A 26,935-nucleotide genomic window follows, 5' to 3' on the forward strand; every position below is an offset into this window, starting at 1 on the left:
TTTAAATTTAATTTTATCATAAAAATTAATATGGCAGAATTCGGCATGCAGATTCATTCATAAACACACCTACAACTTCAACCTTGGTAGTGCTAAAGTGCTCACAGTGCAGAAATGATAACAATCCGAGAGCTATCCCCAAACAACTTTATATCACAAAATCCCAAGAGCTGCCAAAAACTCTGATAGGAGAAGGAAGAAGAAGAGGGTGAAAGAAGATGTTCAAGAAATGATAAAAACACAATGGGTGCATATGCAGCTTGGAAGCTTAGCCCCTAATGATCATACAAGCTTCCCTTATCTAGATATACTGCCATACTGTGAAGACTGTAAAGAGACTGCAATTACAAATAATAACATGGTGTTGAAAGCAGGGGTATGGCATCTCTTTCACCCAACTTACAGGTACCAGGCTCAACCTAGTATCAAAGAGAGACTTGCCACTATTAAATCTCTTTGAAGTCATATAAAACAAAAACACATTTTCAACAGTGTGAATAGCAGCATAGCAGAAATCCCCGACCAAACAAATGTGGTTCTCACAAACGGTGGCCACTGGTCCCCCACAAGCAGCAGTAAACATAATCACTCACAGAATCGCCCAAGGTGGAAGCACTTGGTCTTTGGTCTTTGTGTGGCTACCAATCCCATGGCATATGAATTAACATCCCTATTTTCCACCACAGGGTGAACAAGTGGGATAAATTCATTCAGCATGTTACAGCTTAGGGCCAAATGACTGGATAATTGCAAGTGGCTGTCTTTTGGTGTCGCTGTGTTTTGTTTTGGTTATTTTGAATGGGAGGGGAGAAGATGCAACGCAGCAGTTTGTCGACGTTGGTGCTGATGAAGAGGTAAGTCTGGTCCCTGGCCTCTGATGGTGTCACTGCTAAGACAGGTCTTCCTTAACTTGTACACATCTGCACATACTGCCACATGACTATTCCAACCATCCACATCTCCCTGTGTCTGGCAAAAGCATTGAAATGTGACCAACTTTGAATTTCAGGAAGTATATATGTGACTTTCAAAAGATTAAGGATGACGGCCTGAAAAGAGAAGCCCCAGTCACCTGTATTTGCTCCTAATCAGTCTTCTAAAGTACATTTTTAGCAGGTAAGTCTAACCAATATTTTTGTATTGTGTTCTACATTCCTTCATAAGACAGCTGCATATTGCACACAGTCTAAAATGATATATGTATATATTTTTGTAATATATCAGCATACTATATACATTAATATACATGCGATAACATATATCTTAATAGTATCTATCGAATAATAATGTCTACATAGTAGTATTTCCATCATGTGTAGAGTATCAATATCAGTGTCCCTCTGTTCTGTCATGAGTCTTTAAAATATACTTTTGATTGGAAATAATTGAGTATCATTTAACCACAACATCAGTGCTGAAAATGTGTGGTTAGCTTGCAAAAATAGACATTTTTTTCTAACTCACCATGACTAATCGGCTAATTTGTTATAGATGTACATTTGATTCTATTGTTTAATGTTGATATTTTATTTCTTATTGCTTGTTGTTGTGCACCGTCCAGTGGAAGCTATTTATATTTTCATCATGCCATGTACGATGACAATTAAGCAATACTAATTCTAATTCTAATCAGCTGGAATGGCTGGTGTAGATCTTTTTTGAACAAATAACTAAAAGCGTGGTAAAGTGTCTGGATGTCACAGGACAATAACATCTCTGACAATGCCAACCGAATACAAGAAGTCTACAAAATTACCTATGTGCACTGCTGTGCTTTAACCTTACTTTTAAAAAACATCCTTTAACTACATTAAATGCTCCTGACAGGTTTGGTTTGTATCTTATTCTTAGGAAAATATCCTCTGTCTGAGTCATAGCAGGTTAGTTTTACCTCATCTACCTTTTAACCTCTACCTTTTAATTAGGAAGGCAAGGATTACGGCATTCATCTGCTTCCTCACGATTATTGAGGTGCTGCAACCTCTGACCCCAGAGTTGTCTCTACAGCCTGTAATGGGTTGAAGCAAGGACCACTGGTGAAACAGTGTAGGGTGTGCACACAAATGAACACAGACACAGCGAAAACCCTGTGCACGCACACGCACACACACAAAGGCACATACTTACATAGAAACACACACCTGGGATATCTGTTGGAGGCAGGCCCAAAGGGAGATGCTGGGGTGTGAGGCACCCTGCTTTAACAGCTGGGGAGAGATATTATCTCATAACATCAGGCCTGGAAATGGATCCTCCCCAGATACAAGCAGCCAGGAGTGTAAGTTCATACATTCATGGATACTAGGGCTCTGGGAGTGAACCTTTGGTTGTTAGACTGACCTAGCTCTTACGGCTCAGGACTTCCATCTCTCTCATTTCTTTTTCTTCATTTCCACTCTCTAAAAGCCCTATCTTTTATTTAGATTTCAGTCTCCTCTATTGCCCCTTCTTTCTCACCTTTGCTGTTTTTGTAATAACCCTCTAATTTTTCATTATTTAGTACTTTTTCTCCCCAAGTTTTGGGTCTGAGAGGTCGTAACGTGCGTTTTATGCTTAGTAGTTTGAGTATTTTTAAAAATTTAAAGATTGTGGATTCTTTTACACTTAAACATATATTTAAATAAGATTCAAATTCTCTGTGAAAGCAAAATCATAAACGACCCTCATTAGACAATATAAGATTCATGTAAATTACTTTTAAAAGCCCAATATCCATTCACAATCAAAAAAGGCCATTCTTTGTGAAGTGAAATGAAGTGAAGTGCTGCAGTAAAGTAGACATGGAATCCATGGCCCTGTAGGAGGCATGTGGTCAAGTGGCCTTGTTGATAAGAGCCATCACTATGTGATTTATCACAGACATCCCCCACGCTCACTCTAGCTGATTTACACTGGTGAAAAACACGTGCTATAGGACTCATACCAAAATCAACATTTCTCAGAGTATAAACAGGTGCTACAATCTGGTCATTCTCTGAGCATGAACGTAGAACAGCCTCACTGGTCCAGGGCCATCACTCACCTGGGGGCAGGTCCGGGTCGCTTGGTGCAGCCTGCTGAATGCGACGCGGCTTGGCCACAGCCTTGGAGCTGTCTGAGACACTGCGACTGGTGGAGCTAGAGCCGCTGTCGTGGTCATCCTGGTGGAAAAACAAACAAGAATGCTTGTGAGGACAGTGTGAAGTAAACACAGGGATTCACACAGAACTCTACACAACTCAGGTTTACTCTGACAGTATCAAATGAAAGTAATTGTATACAAGACAATTTTGTATCAGCTAAGCATTGATTATTTAAATTTGCATGCATTTACCAGGTTATCTGGCCTGTGTTATCTAAGCTACAATCAGAGCAACCACTCTAGATTATGAACAAACTTTATCTTTATCTGGTTATTAAGGTTAATCAAATTATTGTAAACTATGTATCTGTCCATCCGCATGGCTGTATGTATAACGAGCAGGGGAATGATGAGGGGAGTATCTACCATACACTGCTGTTTCTGAGTAATAAGCTACCCCTTACACCAAACCTTTCCACTAACGTTCCTCCCATCCCCATTTACCAACCATCCCCATGGCCTCTACAAATAAACTCTGGTCCTTGAATGAGAAGGGTGAAGGTCTCTCCTCCACAACAACACATGTCATCTGCACTCAAGAGACTAGCAGCCTGTTAATCTCAGGAATGCAAGTACAAAATCTCTGTGTGTTTATGTGTGTGTAGGATTGATGATGAAATGGACATCCCCTTCAGAGATGAGCCTGAAGATAAACAAAATGAGCCAAGATACGGGGTAAGGAGGTTATTTATTGGTTCAGCCTGTAGAGTGCCTCAGGCTAGTGGGTGCTCTGTGACTAAGACATGAGGTGCAATTAATACAATAGAGACATGAGGAGAAACAGTGGAGGGGTCAAGAGATTGGGGTTAAAGGACTAAAGCCAGACTTTTACTAGATCTACTGCTGGGGTAAATAACTTTTTAAGTCAAGTGTAGCAGATTCACAAATGCACGAAAATGGAAATAACAGGGAGTTCCCATGTGGTTAATGTTGATACAATTTCAGTATTTCTAGCAATTTGTTTAAACTTTCTCCCACAGCTAAAAGCATGAACCAAGGCTCTCATATCTGATGTCATCAAGTGACAAACCTTGCAGAAGCTCCATTAACAATAAAGCCTGACGATGTGGGATTGCAAAATTTTGAATGGCAGATTGTCACCTTCTCCAGGGGATCTTGGTGTCTTATTTCCAGTGTTTAGGAGGGATTTGCATGCACTCAGCTTTGGATGCAACAGTTCATAATAAGAGGTTATGAAACTAAAATTTGTTAAATCAGTTTTTTTATGCAGATGAGAATTATTTGTCCAACTTGGAATATAGCCAACAATGCTGTAAAAAACTCCGTAACCACTTTAAAGGATTAATTTGGAAAATAATGGAGAATAACTGAGAATAACTCATATCAGAATTAACTACAACAGCTAAAGTGTAACTACTCTACAGGTACTACATATATTGACAAATACCTCATATTCACATTCATGGTAGGCATAATCCTGTAACAGTGCATGGTAGGGAAAAACGGAGAAAAATAAATGAATGCACAAAAGAAGTCTCCTATAAAAGGGGGGGGTAAAAAAAAAAAAGAAACCAAACATATTAGAAACATTCTCAAAATATGAAAGTCGATGAAAAGGTGCAGAGTAGAGTGATTTAACATGCAGTATGGCATTGATTAGGGGTTACTGCAGCACTGTAACCTTTTCACAGTCAGCCTGGGTGGCAAGTTAGTCACACAATTTGGACAAAGAAAGTGGAGATCACATGTGTTTAGCATTTAAGTGTCTCAGGAGTCACCCCTTATCCAGACTAATGTAAACACAAAAGGTGTCAAAACCAAATATATTTGGCTACTCCATGCACACACACCTCATTCACAAACACTTAAATGAGCAAATGAAAACCCATAGCCACACCTTCCAGGAAAATCACATGCTGTACATACTGTACATACACGTATCCCACACAATTAACACACATTCCCTGTTTCTGACACTATTTAAAGACAACGAACCCCTTTCGGTCTTTGTGGTCAAGCAATGAAGATTTGGTTTTCAACATACTTTGCATAATTTGAGATGTGGACACACTGACAGAGAAGCAAGTATCCCCCAGTGCGGTAAAGTAAACACGCAATAGCCAAAAGAGACGAGAGAGGTTCTGGCAGAAATATTTACACTTTACTTCACTAAGGGCCTAGGCGGTAGAGCTGCATGATGCGAGCAGTTTTTTCCTCATCAGTGAGTGGTGGGAATTAGTAAACAGAGAGGAAGGAAAAATAAATACTTAATCAAGGTTCCAAAGAATGGAGATTGGCATATAATAAGATATAAATTTGTTGCTCATTATTCACACTTCATCAGGATATTTGTCATCACTTCAAAAGTTGCATCTGTAATATTTACACTTATCACACACAAAAAAGAAAAAAACAGACTGCCTTTTAGATTAGGTAAATTTATAATGAGACACACTCACGTGTTGCAGTGTTTAGTTTACATCACAATACAAGACTTGAGCCCATTAGAATTAAAAACAGTCTCCCTCCCTGTAGACTTTCATATCTATACCTAAAGGAATGCATAGCCCTGTGAGCCAAGAGTACATTGAGTTCAACAGCTTGAACTGCTACTAAAGAACAAGACTGCCAAATTTGGAAGTAGCGCAATTAAGCGCTCAATGTCACCGTGGGCAGTGAGCAATTCTCTAGAGGCAAAAAAAGCCTTTTCAGAGGGAAGCCCTGGGACAAATGAAGTCTGCCTCAGCTGCTGCCGGGTAAACTGATCCCTCCAATGCCACGGCAGGGCACAGGACAGGGAGGGAGGGATGGAAGGGTAGAGAAGGAGAGAGACAGAGGGACCAGGAAAAGGGGGGCAGCTTCCCTTGCAGGCACGTCAACTCAGCTGTTGACCAAAGATGATGGTAGTTAAAAAGGAAAAGAGAGACAAGAAACAAAGAGATAAGTGGAAAAAATAACAAAGACAGAGAAAGTGAGGCAGCAAGGCCAAAGGTAGTGGAGAGGCATTAAGAGAGCGAGTGAAAATGAGACCAGAATAAAAGCACAAAAAAATTAAGCAGGTCCTGTCCCTGTGAGTGACAGGCGAGGGGGACCCCCTACTCAGAGGGTAAGTGGGCACCCATGGAGGGTTAGGGCACAGGAAGGCCAGACATGACCTCTGTGCCCCTGCAGACGTCTGGCTCAGTCAGGGACCAGGACGCAGTGTGTTGAGCCTGTCTGAAGGGTCAACTCATATGAGCTGCGTAGCACATTAGCTGAACCCCACCACCACCTCCAGCTATTAGGGAAAGTACCTCTGCAGACACTCAAGGCAATTTCCCTTGTAAAAATAAACGAGTTATAACCCACAGATACCAGAAACATCATATCTGCCACTGACAACGTAATTTATATGTAAACTGTGATATAAAGAAGTAACACCTGTGGAGGAAAAAAAATCCAGTAATCATTTCAAGTCATTTCAGGTCATGACAGATTTGATATTTTCTAAGTATTTGTTGACACCATTTGAGTTAGAAGGTTAACATACTCTTTAAAATAATTTAAGCTTAATGAAACTATATGTGTATCATGCAATGTAAAGTGTGTGCAGGGAGCAGAATAATTCCAATTTCTTGTCATTTGAGGAATTCTCTTTGACATTTACTGACCTGAAATGAAACAAAACTGTCAGTTTGTTTTTACTTCCTAATGCATATTTGCAAAAAAATAAAGTACGGGATTTTCTTGCTGTTTTACTTCACAAGTGACGATTTTTAATTTCAGTTTAACACACTGAGAAAAAATGTGGGCAGGGATTAGCAGCTGACTACCCTGCTTGCCTGCAACTGCCTGATCCTTCAAATGCAAACATTTTTAAAACTGGTAAATTTCACACAGTTTCAGCAGATTAATGGGAGCATGCAGACCATTGCTGGATAAACACACTCTGTTATTGTTGTTTTTCCTCTGCAGGTTGCTGGCGAACTCATGCTGACATCAAAGCAGCAGGCCTGGAGATTGGAGGCCAGGCAGGGAACGGCAAACGCCTACAGAGCGAGAAAATAAATGAAGGACACCCAATACCTCCTTATCTTAGGCAGACCTCCTCCTCCTTTAAATTACTCATATACACATACAAACAAAGACGCACTCTGGGTATGACAAGTAGAAGCCCTGTGCCCCACATCAGGATCCAAAGAGCACCATCCAGTGAGCAGACTTCCTCCCTTTTTCTGCAAAACACACTCACAGAAAACATGTTTTGCCATATGACTTCCTTCAAACCTAATAGGAAACCTCTCCAATACTAGCTCCCAGTGATTCATAGATTACACTGTGTCTGTGAGGAGTTTCAGATTGTTTTTCAGAACATTACTGAAAACACTCACTGCAGTGATACACACACTGAGCAGAGAGCAGACTCCTTTGCTCCTGAAACAGTGCCTCTGTTTTTAGTGCTGCTAGTTCTCATTTTTCCTCCTCATGTCAACTTGGATTTACTGTTTTTGTTCCCTCATCTATCCAAATTCCTTCTTTGCTGTCTTTCAACTCATTTTTGCTTTTTTTCATGTTTCATATTCTTTATCAGTAATCTGGCATGTCATTGTCATCTTCATCCATCCACTTATTGTAGAGCTTTTATTCAACCAATAACCAGCTAGACTCAAATTTGTTTTAATGGCAATGACCCTAGTTCTCATAACAATGATTTACAGCTGGTACAAAGAGGAGTTAGACATGAAAAGGGGCTCAGTGCTTCAAACATACTGTCACAGTTTGGGATGGTTCCAGTAATGTCAAATGGTATGCAGCCACTTCTTTTACACAAGCTGCTTGAACCATTGATGACAACCCAACTGGAATTTCAGCTAAAAAGAACAGAGCTCATCACAGTTGACTCGGATTACCTTCTCTTTAACGTCCCTAGGCTTCAAACACATCCATCAGCTCAACTAAAAATTAGCCGCTAATGGCTTTTTAATGAAACTGTAACAAATGTAGTAAGCTATTTTACCATGATTAAAGACAGGGGGTTCATTTTCTCCTCAGAGGTAGAGTACAGAGGGCTACTGCCAGCTAAAGCGGCAGAAACAGAATTTCACACAATCTCTCACACATTCAAAACACTCAGAAACGAACAACAGACTTACACTAAAAACAAATAGTTGCATACAGCACCACGTAGAAATTCATGTGGACAGTCTTATACACAGCCTAAATGTAAAGACACTTACTCTAAAAAACACTGTAGAGCCATGCAGCTGGAATCCATGGCAGATTGGAGGGATTAGAGCCTGAAATTAGCCCAGATGAATATCACATTGTGTGACATTCTGAATAATTATCTCAATGAAAACAACTCATTCCAAAAATACGGTCTTCCTCTCTCTTTCTTCCTCTATTTCAGCAACTAAATCCACTACTGGGAAAGAAAGTCCCTATATACAGTGGATATACTACACAAAATAAATATTACAGTTCCTGAGATGTACTTAATGTTCTGTCAGATATAAATTGAAATTTACATTCCATAGCCATCTTTTCCTGAGCAAATAAAGTGGGAGTCTGAGTAAGTGAAGCACAACTTTTTCAGTATGTGTTAGTGTAGTCAACCAAAATAAATTGCTAATTTCATGCTTTTAGATATGCAACAAATGATGAAAATTCAAGTAAAGGTTCATGACATTAATGCATTATATATTTTAGTAGCATACTAACAGTTAGTAGTCTGCAAATTTTATAAAACAGCACAAATGGAAAATTTTAGGCACAGTGACTTAATGTGCATATACAGACCGTGAATCCGCTGTTTTTGTCAGAAAAAAACAAAACAAAACATTTGATGCATCAGTTTTCTTTTGTGACACCACAACACTACAATTCTGGTACCAATTTAGGTATGGACCAATATGAAGCCAACCTTGATTTTCTAAAAACTCTTCCATTTTTAGAATCAGTTAGAAACTATCTGTAATGTGTGTTTTTCAAATCCTTCATACCTAAATAATTAGCACAACCACAACAGAGAGGAGACAGAGTTGTGGGATTTTTTTGGAATCCATTAAAGAGAGAGAGGGTTGTTTACAAGGTCTGTAATAGCATAAGTGTTACTAAGCACATTTTATCTCTGCAAACTGTTACAATGTAAGCACTAGGTTAATTCGACAAGCAAATGTCTTCTTTCTTTCAGAAGCACAGAGTTTCATCAAAGAGGGGAACCAGGGACATACAAAAGATTCCAAAGTATCTGCCAAAAGGAGAGTGCATAATTATTAAACTATTTCACTCAGGAGGAATCACAATGACACTGGTGATGTCATGCTGGAGGTTTCTGCCAAAAGTGCCTCCGCTTTACCCAAGTAAAACTGGCTATGTTTAATATCTGTCTCCAACATACCCAGAATAACAACAAAGACAAACAGGGATCCCAGTTACAGAGCAGACCCACGGGGAGAAACAGGAGGGCTTCTGACTGTGGAGTATTTTATCTGGACATCTTGTACAGTCGTTGTCTGTGTATTATCCGCATCGGACCATTGGTCGCAGTTTTAGTACAGATGTATAACCAAGGGACAGTAGAAGAACTGAACAATAGGCGGCTGAAATAAGTGAAATACTACAAAACCACCAAAACTGTAAAGAAACCCCTTTGTCATTGTACAAAAATTGAGATAAAGATCTGTCCTACTGCATCTCAGTGACATGGATCAGCGAGTGCCCACTACTGTTTATTATAAAATGTGCCAAATTTAAGTGTATTGAATCTCTAGCCAGGACCTATTACAATGTTCCCAAGCCATTTTCTTTAGTCTTAACAGCAGCCCTTAACTAATACCAGCAGAAACCAACCTTGTGTTTATAGTACAGTAGCTGATGCTGCTCCAGTTAAAGTGTGCATAATTCTCCATTAATCTAATAAATCTCAAAGCCAGTGTATTCATGCATGAAATCAGTTTCTTTGTTACAAAATAGCTTTTTTGTTGGTTATTTCCCCACAACAATAAGCAGGTCAGCCGTAAGACATTATAAAGTAGAAGGAGCACTGAGGTCAGACCTCTTTTATCCTTGCTAACAATGTTTGTTTTTCCAAATTTTTGTTCAAACAAAAGATTTTAAGTCATAGTAACACCAATCCCAAGACCTGATTAAAAGCCAAGAATAAGGAATTCAGACAGGCCAGTGACTAGTCCTGATGTAGGTGCCGTGATGGAATTTGGAGCCAGGCTGAACAGTCTAGACCACTGTAATTTCAAATGAAGCCCATTCAAAATTTTCTGTGACCTCTTGATATTTGTATACCATGTTCATGCTGGTGAACTGCACTTTTAGTGTTCACCTATCATACCAAATTGTCACTGCTGAAAAGCAGAAAACATAAAGGAAAGAGAAGAAAAAAGAAAGTGAAAGACAGCAAAGAATGAAAACAGTGAGAAAATCAAAGATTAGAGAACATGAATCCATGACAGAAAAGAAAAAAAATAGGAGTGACACAACAGGAAAGTGGCAGAGGAAAAAAAATCAAAAGAAAATGAGACATCGAGAGAGAATCGGAAAGAGGGAGAAATTGTTCCCGATTTAGATCTGAGAGGCTCTGGTCCTTCAGATGTCTCCATCAGCTAACCACAAGCCCAGGCTGAGCATGTGAGGCATGCTGCTTACGCTGGCACAGCTACCCCCTAATGCTAATAACTGCAATGTGTTAGCTACAATAAAACACTCCACACAGACCCCTGACATACGCAGACTCACACACAGACGTACAAAAAAAAAAAACCACACATCTTAGTCGAGTAAATTACGACACGCATAAGGGGAATTCCCTAATACGGAAATAGCATCAGTTAAAATCTGCCAATTTCTTATCCATATAATAATTATTACTACTATTGCCAACTATTTATCATATAGTTAATCTACTTGAGCAAACCATTGTTAGTTTCATCACAAAATGAAAATTATTTTTCATCGTTATATGGTAAGGAAAATTAGCATTAGAATAGAGATATTTCTTTTTGTTTTGGTGAGTTGCTGACAACTAGTGGTCAGGATCTGATTTTAACATAAACTGACATTCATCTGTCAAAACAGAACCATCCATTTTCTGAGCTTTTCCCATTATTTCATACCCAATATCAAGCACACTGGGCAAGATATATAAGTATCCTTCAAACAACGTAAGCACCAGCCTCCAAGAACAGCGCAGGCAGTGGCTGAGGCTACTCTGACAACTTAATTGCACATGTGAGGTGCAGCTGGAAGGCACAAACTGTAGAGGCCTAAGTGTTCTTGGAGAGGATCAATGTTCTGAAACCAATAAGATAGAATAAATCAAACAGAAAGAAATGGGAGAAGACTTTCCGTCAATGTTGAGAAATACCAAAGCCATATTGTAGGAGCTTTGAGCATGCAAACGGAATGCAGCAGGCATTATGTTTGTATAGCCTTTATAGACTGGATCCAAAGCAACTGAGGTACTGTCAACATCCATCAGCTTACTTGAGAGATGAAAAACTGTCGGTCGTACCGAAAAAACAAATCGCTTCAATTACATGTTTGTAAGATCTTGGATTTCTCATCTCGTCATTGTACATTTTTTCCCAGATCTCATACTGATTTCATTAGTGAAATAAAGGAAGACATTTAATTTCATAACTTATATAATTTACATAAACCATTAAAACAAAAGGCCCATGTCTAATTGAAAGCAATAGTGTGGTCCTTTGCTTTTTTGAATGCAAATATATTTAGAAGTTCTAAAAGTAATTGGAATTGGAATTGATTGACTTCAGACAAGCAAGGAGCAGGGGATTAACCCTCTGTTACTGCATTAAACTAGGCTGTTTACTGGGCTAGCTGTTTTTCCAGTTGGGGAGCTTTCCCTATTCAGAACTATATTAGAAATCTAAGCATGCAATGCTGGAAGAGAGGATTTAAACCCTTAAAAGGGACATGTTAAATTGCTGCATGTCAAGCTCTAAAACAACAAAGTTTGGTAGTGTTCCCAATACTAAGAAAAGCTAGCAGTTGCCAAACATTTTGGTTTTAATATATCTGAAAATGGCTTTGTGCCTTTTACATCCACCCATCCATAACTGTTTTATCCAGTGGAGGGCTGTGGGTGCAGTGGAGCCTATCCCAGCGGACATAGGGCAAAGGCAGAGTAAAACTTGGACAGGCAAATCTCAGGATCAACATAGAGGAGGCTGGCAACCATGTACATTCACAATAACACCTACGGCCAGTTTAGAATCACCCATTAGCCTATGCATCTCTTTAAACTGTGGGAGAAAACCCACACAAGCACATAAAGAACATGCAGAATCCACTCAGACCCTAAATGAGCGCCTTTATCTCTATGTGATATTATACTTACATTGACCACCCTTCCTGGTTCTGTCCTCCATTTTCTTAACTAAAATTATTAGACTGAATTACAAGAAAATGTGTTAAAGATCATTTCTGCCATATAGTTATTAATCGAACTGAATCTTGCCCTAGAACAAAACTACACCAAAAAGCTTGCTACCGGCTAGCTCTGCATATGTCATTTTACTGGATAAAATATCCCGCCTTTTATGTCGTCATCATTTGTATAATAATGGTGGAATATAATAGGTCAAGGGGTGAGTGTCTGCTAAACGGGGTCACACTCACTCTGGAACATAAAACACAGACCACCCACAGTTTGTGTAACATGGAATTATACACACAGAGGCAACAAGTTACTGTGTTACTCCTTTTTGTGACTTTCTGTCTCACTCAAAGAACAAAAACATCCATCTCTATAAATGTGGTTAGATTACATGAAGAGGGATATAATGAAAATTGACAAAGTGTCTGGCTACTGTACAGAATCCAAAACACACATTAAAATTAAACAAATGAAATGGAAGCTTGTTGTAGAATACAACTACTCACACACAGTGATCTTAAAACCAACACTGAGCGGTAAACTTCTTCCCTAAAGTAATGTAATCATTTCTTATAGTGTCTGTTTAGATTTAAGGCTCATTAAACAGTCTTCCAAATTGCAACATAATATCCTCCCAGATTTTCTGTAAGAAGAAAGTACTAATAGAGCGAACATTAGACTTAATTGCAAGGTAATCGTTTCCCCAACTACAATATCACCAGGAGCACCCAGCAAGTAATAAGCTCTATTGAGGGATTGCTCTAGTCCGGATGGCCTGAGAGCAGGGATTAAACTGTGGAGTAGCAGCATCCTGCCCAGTGTATTGATCACCACTTGACTCACTGGATGCAGGAAGCCACTGGGTTTAATTTTTCCCCCAGCTGCTTTCCTGTGTCTGAGGACTGTCTGAAGAGCGGAAATAAACTCATCCCACCAGGAACCAAAACTTTCACCAAACCTCAAAGACAAAGCAGTGTAACGCTATGGTTTGTGCAGCTCTGGCTGATTCACCAGCAGTGCTGGCTGGGTGCGAGACCTTTCGCTGGAATGACACACTTGTGCATAGCCTGCTGCAGATGCTTTAAATCAGTTTGGAATGTCAAACATAGATCAGAAAAGAATGGGTCACTTTGTAGAAGACTTGAGTAAGAGGAAAGATAAATACAACATAGTGAATTATAGTATTTGATTGGTTTAAGTCTAGAATATGTTTTGATGGAAAATGTTGTTGGCCAGTACACATACTGTATGACTACAAACATAAGTTCAGCATTAAACACAGACTTACTAACCAAAAAAAATCAGTATTATTATAACACTGCAACCCTCCTCACATTAAACAACTCTGTCACTAACTGGGCTGGCCTGAGTCTACTAACACCCACTTCTCTCGTCAGTCTTCGCTCTTATTCTCATCAGTACCAATCACATATGTACTCTCAAATCTTGATAAATAAGACAAATAACAAATATTATAAATCACTTTTAGATTCATGTGCAACCCATCCCCATTTAAATACAAGTGACAATCAACAGCGCAAGTTTGTGAAGATGGATCATAAAATAATCAATGTGCATTTTTAGGAGAAGTTTACAAAATGATCTGATCAATTTTAAACACCATTGAGGCTTCATTTTCATAGCAATGGAAATGCTGCCATGTTGCATGACAAAATAGAAGCCAAATACAGACGCACACACTTATGCCGAAAATCATACCACAGCCATGCACATTTAGAGGTATACGGATGTCAATTTAATTAAAAATAGGTTTCTTTGAGCCCAAAAGGACAAAAAGTGAGAAGAAATGGTAAGGCATTGTGATAGAAGTGGTACTGATCATTTTTAACTAGTCTTTTTTTGTTGTTGTTGTTGTTGTTTTCCCTTTGTTTGCTGTTTATTAGCATTTTTACTAAAAATGGCATGCCCAGTCATCACTAAAGCATGTAATTGCCACCACAGCAACAGTCTTCAAGTGTTTGAAATTGGAAGGGCTCCTTGCCATCACTCTGGTCTTCAGTTCCTTTCACAGATTTTCAGTCTAATTCAAGTCTGGACTCTGGATGGGCTGCTCCAAAATGCTGATATTGCTTTCTTTTGACAATGTCTTTACCACCATTTCTTGTTAGGAGGTCCAATGTTGCTCAAGGCCAAGATTTTCTGCAGACTGCCTGATGTTTTCTTCAAGAATTCCAGTTCTCTCTTCTTGTGATGCCTTTTAATTTGATAAGACTGCCTGTCTCATTGGCTGAAAAACACCAAAGCATTACATTCCCACCAACATGTTTGACTTTGGGGATGCTGCTCTTAAGGTATAAAGCTTCTGATTTATTTCACCAAACAAAAGCCATCTCCCGGTGTCCAAGCGTCTTCATTTTCATCTCCCTGACCACAGAATTGATGACCTAAAATGTTCTCCTTTGTGTAAATGAGCTTTTAAAAAGGCAAGGTGAACTTTTGCGTGTCCATCCTGGGGAAGTAAAGTCCTCCTTGGTTGGTGTCCATGGTGACCAGATTTGCGCAATCTCCACTAGAGAGTCTGCCTTGACATGTTGGCTCCAGAATTGCTTAGATTCATCAGGATGGCCTTGGTGGTGATCCTTGGATTCTTCTTGGCCTCTCAGACTGCCATTCTTGTCAGCGCAGGGGTCACTCAGGCTTCCTCCCAAGCCCCTTGAGGCTTTCCACAATGTGCAGTTCCTTGTAGTTTTTGATTATGCTTTGTACTGTTCCCACTGGCACTTAAAACACTGGCATATGGCTTTATAGCCTTTCTCCATCTTGTGAGTAGCCACGATGCACAAGTCTCTCTCAGTGATGGACCTTAATAGCAAGCTCACTAAGCTCTTTGGTTTTAACCATGACTTGTAATTGACGAACTGATGAGAGAACTACTGCATGAGCTGTTCTTAATTTATAGTGTATTAGAATGTTCTGGAATGTGGCAGAAATTATCAGGACCATTTGGAATGGTGTAAAAGGCCACATCTCCTAAAAAAGAAAAAAGTCTGACAATTTTGGACACAGCATTTTTTCACAAAAAAAAAATAGTTCAAATTTTTCATTAACATCAGTCATCTTTTGTCAGTTTTTCAAGTGTTTTCAAGCCAAAAATACATTTACTGGTCAAATAAAAAATTATTATAAATCAAAATTTGGCATAGGTATAAAAAATGTTGGCATCAACTATATAGAGGCACCTACACACATAGATCCTTTTCAACCACTCCCAAGCACATACACTCAGCTAGTCATCTGTCTCTCTATATTTCTCTTTGTGTCTCATCAGAATGCATGCTCCAGCTTCCAACCTGCCTGAGGAGTGCACAGTGTGCCAACATTACTCCATCTTTTTATTATTTACAGTCCGGGATGGGTTTTGTTACTGCTACAGGGGGTTGGATTCAAGGAAAATAGATTCTCCAAAGCTCCATGTCTTTGTCCTCTGTATTCTCAGTCATGAAGACTTGGCCCCACTGAGCTGATGATCAGATGGATTTATCGTGCAATCTCTGAAACTCATTTACTCCTGCAAGCTGGAGAATCAACGGCAAGATTTCCGGACGGCATTGGGACAGAGATTATCCAGTTTGTTCCATCTGATTGCAAACTTCCACGGGCTGTTTTTTTTTTTTTTTTTTTTTTTTTAACTTCTTTAATTTTTCCTTTGTGTTTTCTGATTTTCTGACTATTCTGACTGAATAGACACAAATACACAAGGTTTCATTCTGTTAGAAGAGACCACGTACCATAGACACTGAAAGTGAAGATACATTTCATTGGCATATTCAAAGTTTTGCTGACTGACACAAAATCAAGAATATAATCAGCAGATTATTTAAGTGTTCTAAGTTGTGATGCAGAGCTGCTACTAAGCAGGCTTGTTCCAGCGCATCGTCCAAAATCCTGTCACCTTTCTCAGTCTTTCACAAGCCTTGCCATTTCAGAGATGTTCTGACCAAGTAATGTCCAACCCAGTCAATAGTGTGGCCCTTTGTCAAAGATTTCCAATGCTTAAAACCTGCCCATTTCTCCTGCATTTCACACACTGATTACTGTTTACTAACCATTAATATATTCCAGTACTTGACACCTTATGAGATAATCAACATTTTTGCTTTACATGTTAGTCGTCAAAATGTTTTGTTTCATAAATTAATAACATGTTGATGATCTGTCAATGAGAAATAAATATATCAATTTAAACCAGAAAGCAAAGCATAATTACAGAATACCACTGACACAGGCTACACACAGAGAAGCTATGACAGTCTATACATCCCAGATTTACTGTTTAGTGGGTTATGGATTGAAGCCTGGGTGGCAAAACCACAGGATAAAGCAGTAAGATCCAAGGTATAAAACTACAGCAGGTCATAGTGTTTTGAAACCTGTTTTGATACACATAAGTCAAGTATCACACCTTTCTTTCTTTTTGTTCAACTTATGAAAGTCAAAGTAGCGTGCCTTTGTGCAGTAGGTGGTAGGTTTAGCAATGGAATAACTTGGGTTTTTAAAGAAGTCTTCAAGAAGGGGTTTCCTAATTCACATGTATTACCCATTATTTAGGAGCAATGAGGTTTGGTGGTGTAAATCCCTAAAAATAGTTTGGAAGGAATCTAACAGAAGAAAGGCCCTAGTAGGACCATATGCCAAACCAACAAGTCTCAGAGGCACCTCCCCAAATCATCTTGAGGCAATGCATCAATCAGAACCTCCACATCAGTGGCAAATGCACTCAGCAGCCATAAAACTCCCAGATCAAGCAGTGAGCAGAGCCAAAACCAGAAAGGCTCTCCTCAGTAAACCCAAGCCGTTATCTTTGTCTCGTAAAAAATAAAGAGTGTCTGAGAGTGTTATGATCCACTGTAACTGCTGTCCAGCCAGTTCCTTTCTGTCTTTGCTGATCACACCTCATCTTCAACATCTGGAGCACTTTACCAAGTTGTCAAGAAGAAACAAAATGTGCTCGTAATTTTGCAACATTACATCAAGTCTTGCTGTTAGGTCTTTCATTAAGAAAGTGTAATCAAGTAAAAAATGTGAACCTACTCATCTCTGTCACTGCTACAACTTGCTACAAGTATATGGACAAATCTAGAAAATAAAGCAGCACAATAAATTCTATCTACCACAAAAAGTTTTATTCAACTCCTCATTATAAAGTGAAGCTTTGAGGCATTAATGCCTTGAACCAAAAGCTCTGCATTGCATTACAGAGCTTGAGTATTATCAGTCAATAGACAAGTAAAGATAAAAATATATTCGTAAATCCATCCATCCATCCATCTTCTACCGATGGTCCGGGTCGGGTCGCGGGGGCAGCAGCTTTAGGAGGGAAGCCCAGACCTCCCTCTCCCCAGCCACATCATCTAGCTCCTCCCGGGGGACCCCAAGGCGTTCCCAGGCCAGCTGAGAGACATAGTCTCTCCAGCGTGTCCTGGGTCTTCCCCGGGGTCTCTTCCTGGTGGGACGTGCCCTAAACACCTCACCAGGGAGGCGTCCGGGGGGCATCCTAATTAGATGCCCGAGCCACCTCATCTGGCTCCTCTCTACGCGGAGGAGCAGCGGCTCTACTCTGAGATCCTCCCGGATGGCCGAGCTTCTCACTCTATCTCTAAGGGAGAGCCCAGCCACCCTGCGGAGGAAACTCATTTCAGCCGCTTGTACCCGCGATCTTGTTCTTTCGGTCACTACCCAAAGCTCATGACCATAGGTGAGGGTAGGAACATAGATCGACCGGTAAATTGAGAGCTTCGCCTTTCGGCTCAGCTCCCTCTTTACCACGATGGACCTGTACAGCACCCGCATTACTGCGGACGCCGCAGCAATCCGCCGGTCGATCTCTCGCTCCATCCTTCCCTCACTCGTGAACAAGACCCCAAGGTACTTAAACTCCTCCACTTGGGGCAGGACCTCATCCCTGACCCGGAGAGTGCACTCCACCCTTTTCCGGCTGAGGACCATGGACTCGGATTTGGAGGTGCTGATCCTCATCCCAACCGCTTCACACTCGGCTGCGAACCGATCCAGTGAGAGTTGGAGGTCCTGGCATACAGGACCACATCATCAGTGAAAAGCAGTGACGGAATCCTGAGGTCACCAAACCGGACTCCCTCAACACCCTGGCTGCGCCTAGATATTCTGTCCATAAAAATTATGAACAGAATCGTTGACAAAGGGCAGCCCTGGCGGAGTCCAACTCTCACTGGAAACGAGTTCGACTTATTGCCGGAGATGCGGACCAAGCTCTGGCATGGGTCATACAGGGAACGGACAGCCTGTATTAGGTGGTCCGTTACCCCGTACTCCCGGAGCACTCCCCAGAGGATTCCCCGAGGGACACGGTCGAAAGCCTTCTCCAGATCCACAAAACACATGTGGACTGGTTGGGCAAACTCCCATACACCCTCAAGGACCCTACTGAGGGTGTAGAGCTGGTCGACAGTTCCACGGCCGGGACGAAAACCACATTGCTCCTCCTGAATCCGAGGTTCGACTATCCGGCGGACCCTCCTCTCCAGTACCCCTGAATAGACCTTCCCGGGGAGGCTGAGGAGTGTGATCCCCCTATAGTTGGAACACACCCTCCGGTCCCCCTTTCTGAAAAGAGGGACCACCACCCCGGTCTGCCAACCCAGAGGCACTGCCCCCGATGTCCACGCGATGTTGCAGAGACGTGTCAACCAGGACAGCCCCACAACATCCAGGGCCTTGAGGAACTCCGGGCGGATCTCATCCACCCCCGGGGCCTTGCCATTGAGGAGCTTTTTAACTACCTCGGCGACTTCGACCCCAGAGATGGGAGAATCTACGCCCGAGACCCCAGGCCCCGCTTCTGAATCAGAAGACGTGTCGGTGGGATTGAGGAGGTCTTTGAAGTATTCCTTCCACCGATTCACAATGTCCCGAGTTGAGGTCAGCAGTGCACCATCCCCACTATACACAGTGTTGACAGTGCACCGCTTTCCCCGCTATTCATAAAATAAAGATTAAAAAAATGTCCTGGATAGTTCAGAATATAATGGAAAGTCTGGTGTGAAGCTGCCAAAACAGTAGATTGCTGCTAATATTTTCCATGAAGCAAATCGGATGCTAGATGGACAGCAATAGGGTGGCAATAGGGACAGATTTCAAAAACACTGCATTATCTGAGTCTTGGCATTTTCAGATTGCTCTTTAATTTAAAGTGAGGACACCTCAAAAAGTTCATTCATATCAAGTAACTCAAGCAGGGCCGCACTGAGTGCACATTTACACTAGAAAAAAGAAAGAAGTTAAGGTTGACTACTACAAAACCCTTTCATCTATATGACCAATCTCCTGTTACATGCATTGAACTCTTTAGTAAAGGGCAGCTCGGTCTGGTTTTATATGTAGTCCCCAAACACTAATAATTTAACTCACCAGTGAACTATAGCCAGTTTATCTTCATGCACAATCAATCAGTGAACTAAACAAATACGGAAGTGATTTAAAAATAGTGAAAGCGTTTAGATTTCTAAGCTTGCTGCAGAACACCCTGTGATTTCAGGACACAATAACACACATATAAAATCTGATACATTTTGTTTGTAAATGGCTGCCAGTTTGTAAAATTAATGTCAAAAACAAGTTGACAACATTTTTTTCTATTACCATACTTTCGGCAGTACAAGTCCTCATTACAGCTTATTTTAGGCAATTACACTGTCAGCAGGAGCTGTAATCTCCAACTGCTGCTAAACGCCCAAATTTCCACATTTGCTGGAAACTATAATTGTGAGCTGCTCTTGGTGTTTTGCAGATGGGCCCTATTGAGCAATCTGAATATCCCTAATATTACCCAGTTCCTCTCAAGGGGAAACACGAACATTAAAAAGGTCCAAATAATTCCGGTCAAATTACACAACCCTTAATGAACTTCAAAAGATGTGCGGACGTTTTTACAGGCCAGCGCTCAGGCTTTAACAGTAATTATGAAAACAAACCATATTAATGATATCATTTATCATTTCCGCACTTTGGCCGAATGCGGTCTACCACAAAGTTCCTGTCTCTACTGGACAAAAGACACACTAGTAAGCTACTAAATTTAACAAGTAAGATTTTCCATACACAGATCAACTTTTTAAGTTCTTTTAAAAATCCTGTGGGCCATCACCCAAATTACATGAGGGCTTCAGGGAGAACTGTCATGGCCCAACTGTTGCATGCACCTATGTCAGCCTCCCTGCACCCCTACCAGAATCTGACTAAACCTGAGCCAGGGCTGTATTCTACATGAACATGATAGCTAACCTCCACAGAAGTATGATTTTTGCCTGTGAGCTGATATGACAAAAGCCTGCCTACCGACCTTTTAACTTCAATCAAGGAAATTCTTTCTGGGCTGACCAAAGCGGGGAACTGTCACAAATAGAGATGGTAAGTTGAATATTGCTATTTTTATAATGTTCTAGCAACGCTGAAAGTGCAATAAAGATAATAATAATAGTAATAGGCAAGTTATCAAATTACACAAATCTAAAGCATGTAAAGAAAACTGGTTTCATTTTCTTGGCTTCAGAACACAGTAGTCAGCCTCCTGTCTCCCACTAGCATAGTAGAGAAGTGTAGTGGCTCATTTAAATTCCACATGCTAGAAGGATTTCTGCTGTAAGTCTGGCTTTACTCCAAATTATGTCTCTTGGGTATACATACCACTGAATAATTTGTCCAAATGTCATTTGCAATTCCCCCAAAATCTTTTCTTCACTGGAAGCCTTTTAGAAAACATCTGTAACAAATAGTTGTTTTGAGACTGCATGTACTACACCAGTACCAGTACTGCTATGTAACCTTAAGCTGTGTATGAATCATAAAAAACTAGTATAAATTTCCACCGAACTAGAAACCTGATCGTATGAGCAGTAGCCACCTGCATGGTATGATATTTACCATTAGTTCTGGACAGCTCAAACTCATGTGTTACAAATCTTTTTGCCGCAGTCTATATAATTAGCTGTAATTGACTTCCCTTGAAATGTGTTTCTTCTGGGACATCTGGCCTTGAAACTTCAACCTTGCCATAAAGGGCCAGCACTGAGCTACAATTTCAATTTTGCAAACTGCATGGGTGGCAAACATAGGACCAGGTTCTTCTGCAAAAACAAATCTAAGAAAATTGTCCTGCATTTACCACACTTTATAAATGAAAATATTTGTAACTATAATAAATGCAACAGTATAAATATTTCTCTTGGGATAACTTTTCTCAGATTTCTATCCACGATGCACAGCCAAACTTGCTGTGAAATTTCCTGGTAATATTATTGGTATTATTACATTGACTGCATGACACTGTGGGGTCTTTAAGCAGCTCCTTCAGCAGCAGACTGAGACATCCACCCTGCAAGAAAGAGCGCTATCGCAGGTCCTTCATCCCATCTGCTATAAGACTTTACAACATCAGCATCACTGGCTGATGTTAACATAAACTGGACTATATCATTACCACCCCAAACCATAAAATTTGCACTGACATTCTTGCACTGCACATCTCTGCACTTTTAAACTTTATTTTTATTTTTTTCTGTTAAAATTTTTTTTTCACCCTTGTATATATTGTAAATAAAGCTGCTGTAACAATGTAAATTTCCCCTGGAGTGGGGAGAAATAAAGAACTTTATCTTATCTTATCTTATCTTATCTTGACTATAAAGTCAAAACCAAATAGTTGTGTGGCATAAAGTACTGTTCACAGCTGGAAACTAAATAAAACAGAGACCAATGACACGCTAAAGACTGCGATAGCCAAATAGTAAATAGTACTGGTCAAATTCAGTAAAGCAACCTCTCAGTTCTGAGTTCCTTAAATATTTCTGGTCAGTGGTCAATGAAGCGGTCTCTGTTGCTCTGTTGATGAGACATCATAATGGCAAAGGACCAACAACTATTTTTAAATGACAAAACGATGGGGAAAACAAAAGTTGAGATATTCTTTATGCTGGAATCAATCTATTGGAAAAACAAAGGCATCTACATGTATCACTTGATACATGTAAAGAGATTTGCCAATAGTTAATTCTGGTAGTTTGGATGAAAACACACTTTGATCCAAAAATTCTGAAATGCACTTCTCAGTGCAGCCTGCCATTACAGCACTTACCAAAGCGCCGTTTGTTCAGAAACTTTTGAAAATCTAAATCACCATTTAAGAAAGCACAAATTCATCATTTTGTCTCAATGAGGCAGCAACATTCTTGCTTCTGGTTCTTTGTTTGCTTTACTTTTTCTTTCTATGCATTTCTCATGAGAGTAATTGTGCTAGATGAGACAGACAAAAGCAACTGCTACTTAGCTGTGCGTCAAAGTAACGTTTTAAGTGCTGCCTGTGAAGTATCTCACCACACTATAGGCGAACTGGAATAATATGGTTGAGCCGTCATTGGCAAGAAGAGCTTCAATAAAGAATAGTGCACTTGTTGTTCTAGCTAACAAACACCTTATAACCCAGAAAAACTGAAAATGAAATGCTTGTCTGTAGTTTGTCTTCCTATGATTTTACACCAAAACAAAGTGAAAAGATGTCTTTGTCACAGCCACTGCATCACAGGGTGAAGATTACTGGGCTCAAAAGTGTTTTGTTTTGCTTTAAAAAAAAAAAAATTAAAAAAACAGCAATTGCCTATTTGAAACAAAGCCATTACAAAATATCTTGGAAACAGAGAGAAAAAGGAATGAGAGAACTGAACTTTCGCATGAGGACTTTCACATAAATAACAAGAAAATCTGGCCAGCCCTGTTTTGGCCCTGTAGTAGAGTCAAGAATAACACGTTTTCCATACCAGTAAAGAGGAAAGAACTAACCTGGGCTCCATCCCTTAGCTTGAGGATGCACTCCATGGTGTTGATGGTGATGACCACAGGCTCTGAGCCCAGCTTGGTCCAGGGCACATGGATACGTAGCTCATGGATATGACCACTCATGAATGTGAAGGGCAGCTTCAACTCCTATAAATATGCAAGAACACATAAAGTTGAAAAAACAAATAGCTTTAAGTAAATTTACAATAATCTGTACTGGAGAATTGCATCTTCAGTGCAGACAATGTTGTAAAGGCATGATTGCAGACGCTTCAAGAACATTTGCAGGCTTCATCCATCCATTTTCTGAATGGCTCTTTGAAGCTAATTTTTATTGACAAGTGGATAGTACAAACAACAGTTGCAGATTACATACTGGTCACACTTCTTACAAAATAAGTCAGATTTTCTCAGGAGCAGCTGAAAAACTGTTCTGCATCTTGAACTACTCTAAGAATGAGTCCCATGAAACCAGACTGCCTACACAGAGGCCTCACATGCCTCCTCTAGAAGTCTAAGCCAAAAAATTAACAACCAAACATATTTCTGGGGAAAAGCTGTGTTGGATTTACAGAATGTCTGTTCAATAACCCTCTGAATGCTTCATTCCAAATTACTCTTCATATTAAAAAGGCGCTCTTCGACTGCACATTTTAAACCAGGTACTGTCCAAATGAAATAGAATAAAACAAAGCAAAGGTAGGACAGTTTTCAACATTTTGACAGCCATACATACAAATTTCAATTCTAACACAATTCCGACTTTCAGTTGGTTTAAAGCTGCTTCCAATAAGACCTTTCATCACAATCCCTGCTGGGTTTAGGTAGTGTTTTGGTCTGCTCCTCAGAGGCAGTCAGAACCCACTCAAAAGAGAAGAAAATCCTCTTAACTCATGGCAGTTTGATCTAATCCAGACAGTACAAGTTTAAAAAGAAAACTGTGTCAAAATGACACAGCAATGCAAATTATGAGAATAAATCTATCAAATTTTGTCCAAGATGACAATAAAGACACTCCATTAGTGCCAGAGTGAATAGTACTGCACATATTTTTCAAATTTATAGTCAAGTCAATGCATTGTGAGCAAGACGGAGACAAGACTAAATTAAAAAAAAATCTGCTAGTGGGGCATATGTTTAACTTACACTCATTAATGCCAATCCAAACCTCTAGCTTTATTTCATAATGTAAAAGAACTAAAGTGCCTCCTCTTTAGTAGACTAAAATACTATAACTATCCATTAAAAAAATGCGAGACTAGCCTGTAATTGCTTGGCTGTATCTTGTATTTACTTACATTACCAGTGTGTATGAACAAACTCAATAAACTAAAGTGCAGTAAAACATGAAATTCACAAAAAATAATAATTAAGGAGCATTTTTTGAATTAATATACCCAAGACATAGATTTTTTTTTTTTAAATTATGAATGGACTGGATTTAAATGCAGTATTTTCCCCACTACCTCAGTACTGTCATTCATCAACTATATGGTATTTCTCCCAACAAAATAACGACAATATCTATTATGTGAAAGACGTGACAATGCAATGTCTGTGATCCCATAAATGTGGTCGTGGTCTTATACAAACAGGTTCAACACTGTAGAAGTTACATTCAGTATGCACAGTACCTGTTCCAGTACATCCAGCTTCAGGTCCAATTTGCTGAGCACCACATCCCCTCCCCAAAGAGAGAGCTGCAGGTCAGAAGGCTTCAGATTCTTTATGTACTTGTTCACATAGCTCATCAGGAGCGGTGTCACATAAGACTCCAGCATCTTTGCCCTGTCCTGAACACACATCAAAGCATGGGATGTCATTCAATACTGTGTTTACTTGTTAGTTACAGCTTCAATTCTTGTTTTTAAATAAATTGTGTTGAAGCCTATACCACAAACAGGCATTTTTCACAAGGGTTATTTTTGATACATGATAGCACAAAAGCACATGTATTATTAGTAACTTTAATGATGGCTGCATTCAGTTCAGGTGTGCCACTTAAAGTGTAAAGTGCATATCAGCTCATTGGGATGCATCATTTGCACACATAAATGGAACTGAGCAATAATTAAAGTTTTTAGGTACATCTGTGCTTCCCCTGCTATGACAATCTGTTTGAAAAGGGCCTATTACAGGTTCATATTTTACCAATAATTTGCAAAATGTTTGGTATATTGACTGTTTCGTAGTAGTTTCAAGCTGAAATTTGTCACCACATGTTAATATTTTGTACATATTGACATGACTTTAACCACTAAGTTAGAGACAAGTAAACAGGCGAGCACAAAAGCTATATCCCAATACGTCCTATAAAGTGTTAAATATTAAATATACATTTACAAACTAACTAAAACATATGTGGGTAGCTGACATACATTTGGTTAAAGTTACACTTAAAAGAAGCAGAACAATAATTTTGTTCCGCTCGCTTTCCGGTCAGGCTTTAATTAGCCTTTATACTAGTCACAGATATGTAGCTATTTAATTTTTAGATGCTTTAAAGCAATTTAAATTCAAGAGAACGCCTAAGTTAGCTGCTTGCTAATGTGGCTTCACTTTTAGTGGATGCCACTAAAAGGGAAACGCCAGCGGTAGTAAGCAACTCCGTAGCAGTTTAACTAAAAATAACTTTACTAACGAAACAATGTCGCGTTGCGTACTAAGAAATGTAACTTATTGCGGAGCAGCTAGCGACAGATGCTAGCTGGGCTCTCCTGTCAGTTCAGCTCCACACACCACAGCAGCACAGCAAAGAAGCTAAGCTACATGCTCTGAAGAAGTCGCCTTAACTTCGTTTCAGCCGGCTGAACCGAGTGGCCACGAATGAAACAGAAAAACCCTTCCTTACGTGACTCCCGCTTGTATCCTGTATTATTTGTTGAATTTAGCGTTTAATAAAACATGTTTATCCCGTTATCTGACGTTAGCCACATCTCTCAACAGCTATAGCCTAAACGTCATCAGTAAACACCAACGCGGCTTCCGTATTCCTGATGTTGCCTTTTGGCCCGTAGGAAATTTGCGTTTCAGTTCACATACACGATCCAAAATCCTAAAAAAAATCCAATGACGTGACCGATTGACACAGATTCGCTTAGTTATCGGTTGTTGCAGTATCGAATGCTGTCATGCCAGCTGCTTTTAAATAATTTAAACTGCAGTGGCGTTTATCAGTGTTCCTAATTAAAATGTGTATGTTGTCACAGCGTTTTATCTGCAAGCCAGAGGAGCACAAGAAGACTTCGGGGTTGCTTGGGCACGGCCCCTGTGTCCCTATATGGCCTTGGAAGCTCACCTTTGCTGCGACAGTAAACGAACCTGCAGAATGAAGATCACAGTGGCAGCTCCTCAATACAGTCAGCGTGTGGACAACTATTTGGTGAACTTCTTGAAGTATTTTAAAACAATCGGCGATGTCATGCATTTTCATCCTAAATCAGGTTACATTTGAAGGAATGAGATTCCCTTTAGATAGGCGAGGCTGAGATTTAAACAAATGTCAATGGAAGTAAATATAGGAGACGATAACAAAATCACCTTTGTGTTTCCCACACACTGATGACCTGTCTGGATGTTAACATCTTATCAGGAGTGTGAACTAACTTAAAAATAGGCCTGCAGATGACGTC

At 39.9% G+C, this 26,935-nt stretch overlaps 1 protein-coding gene across 5 annotated transcripts in view; it reads right to left on the bottom strand.

The window, feature by feature from the left end:
- Positions 1-26,290, bottom strand: part of LOC111569393 (intermembrane lipid transfer protein VPS13B) — a 322,692-nt gene extending 296,402 nt beyond the window's left edge. For all 5 annotated transcript variants that reach the window (XM_023271473.3, XM_023271472.3, XM_023271475.3 and 2 more), the window contains exons 1-4: positions 26,155-26,290; positions 24,938-25,096; positions 23,307-23,450; positions 3,023-3,140 (exon numbers count right to left, since the gene is read on the bottom strand). In XM_023271473.3, the coding sequence (XP_023127241.2) occupies positions 3,023-3,140; positions 23,307-23,450; positions 24,938-25,084 (409 nt within the window). In that variant the 5' untranslated portion in view covers positions 25,085-25,096; positions 26,155-26,290. The remainder of the gene's footprint in view (positions 1-3,022; positions 3,141-23,306; positions 23,451-24,937; positions 25,097-26,154) is intronic.
- Positions 26,291-26,935: the final 645 nt, after the last annotated feature.

The sequence above is a fragment of the Amphiprion ocellaris genome, chromosome 9, assembly GCF_022539595.1.
Source record: "Amphiprion ocellaris isolate individual 3 ecotype Okinawa chromosome 9, ASM2253959v1, whole genome shotgun sequence".
Classification (NCBI taxonomy): domain Eukaryota; kingdom Metazoa; phylum Chordata; class Actinopteri; family Pomacentridae; genus Amphiprion; species Amphiprion ocellaris.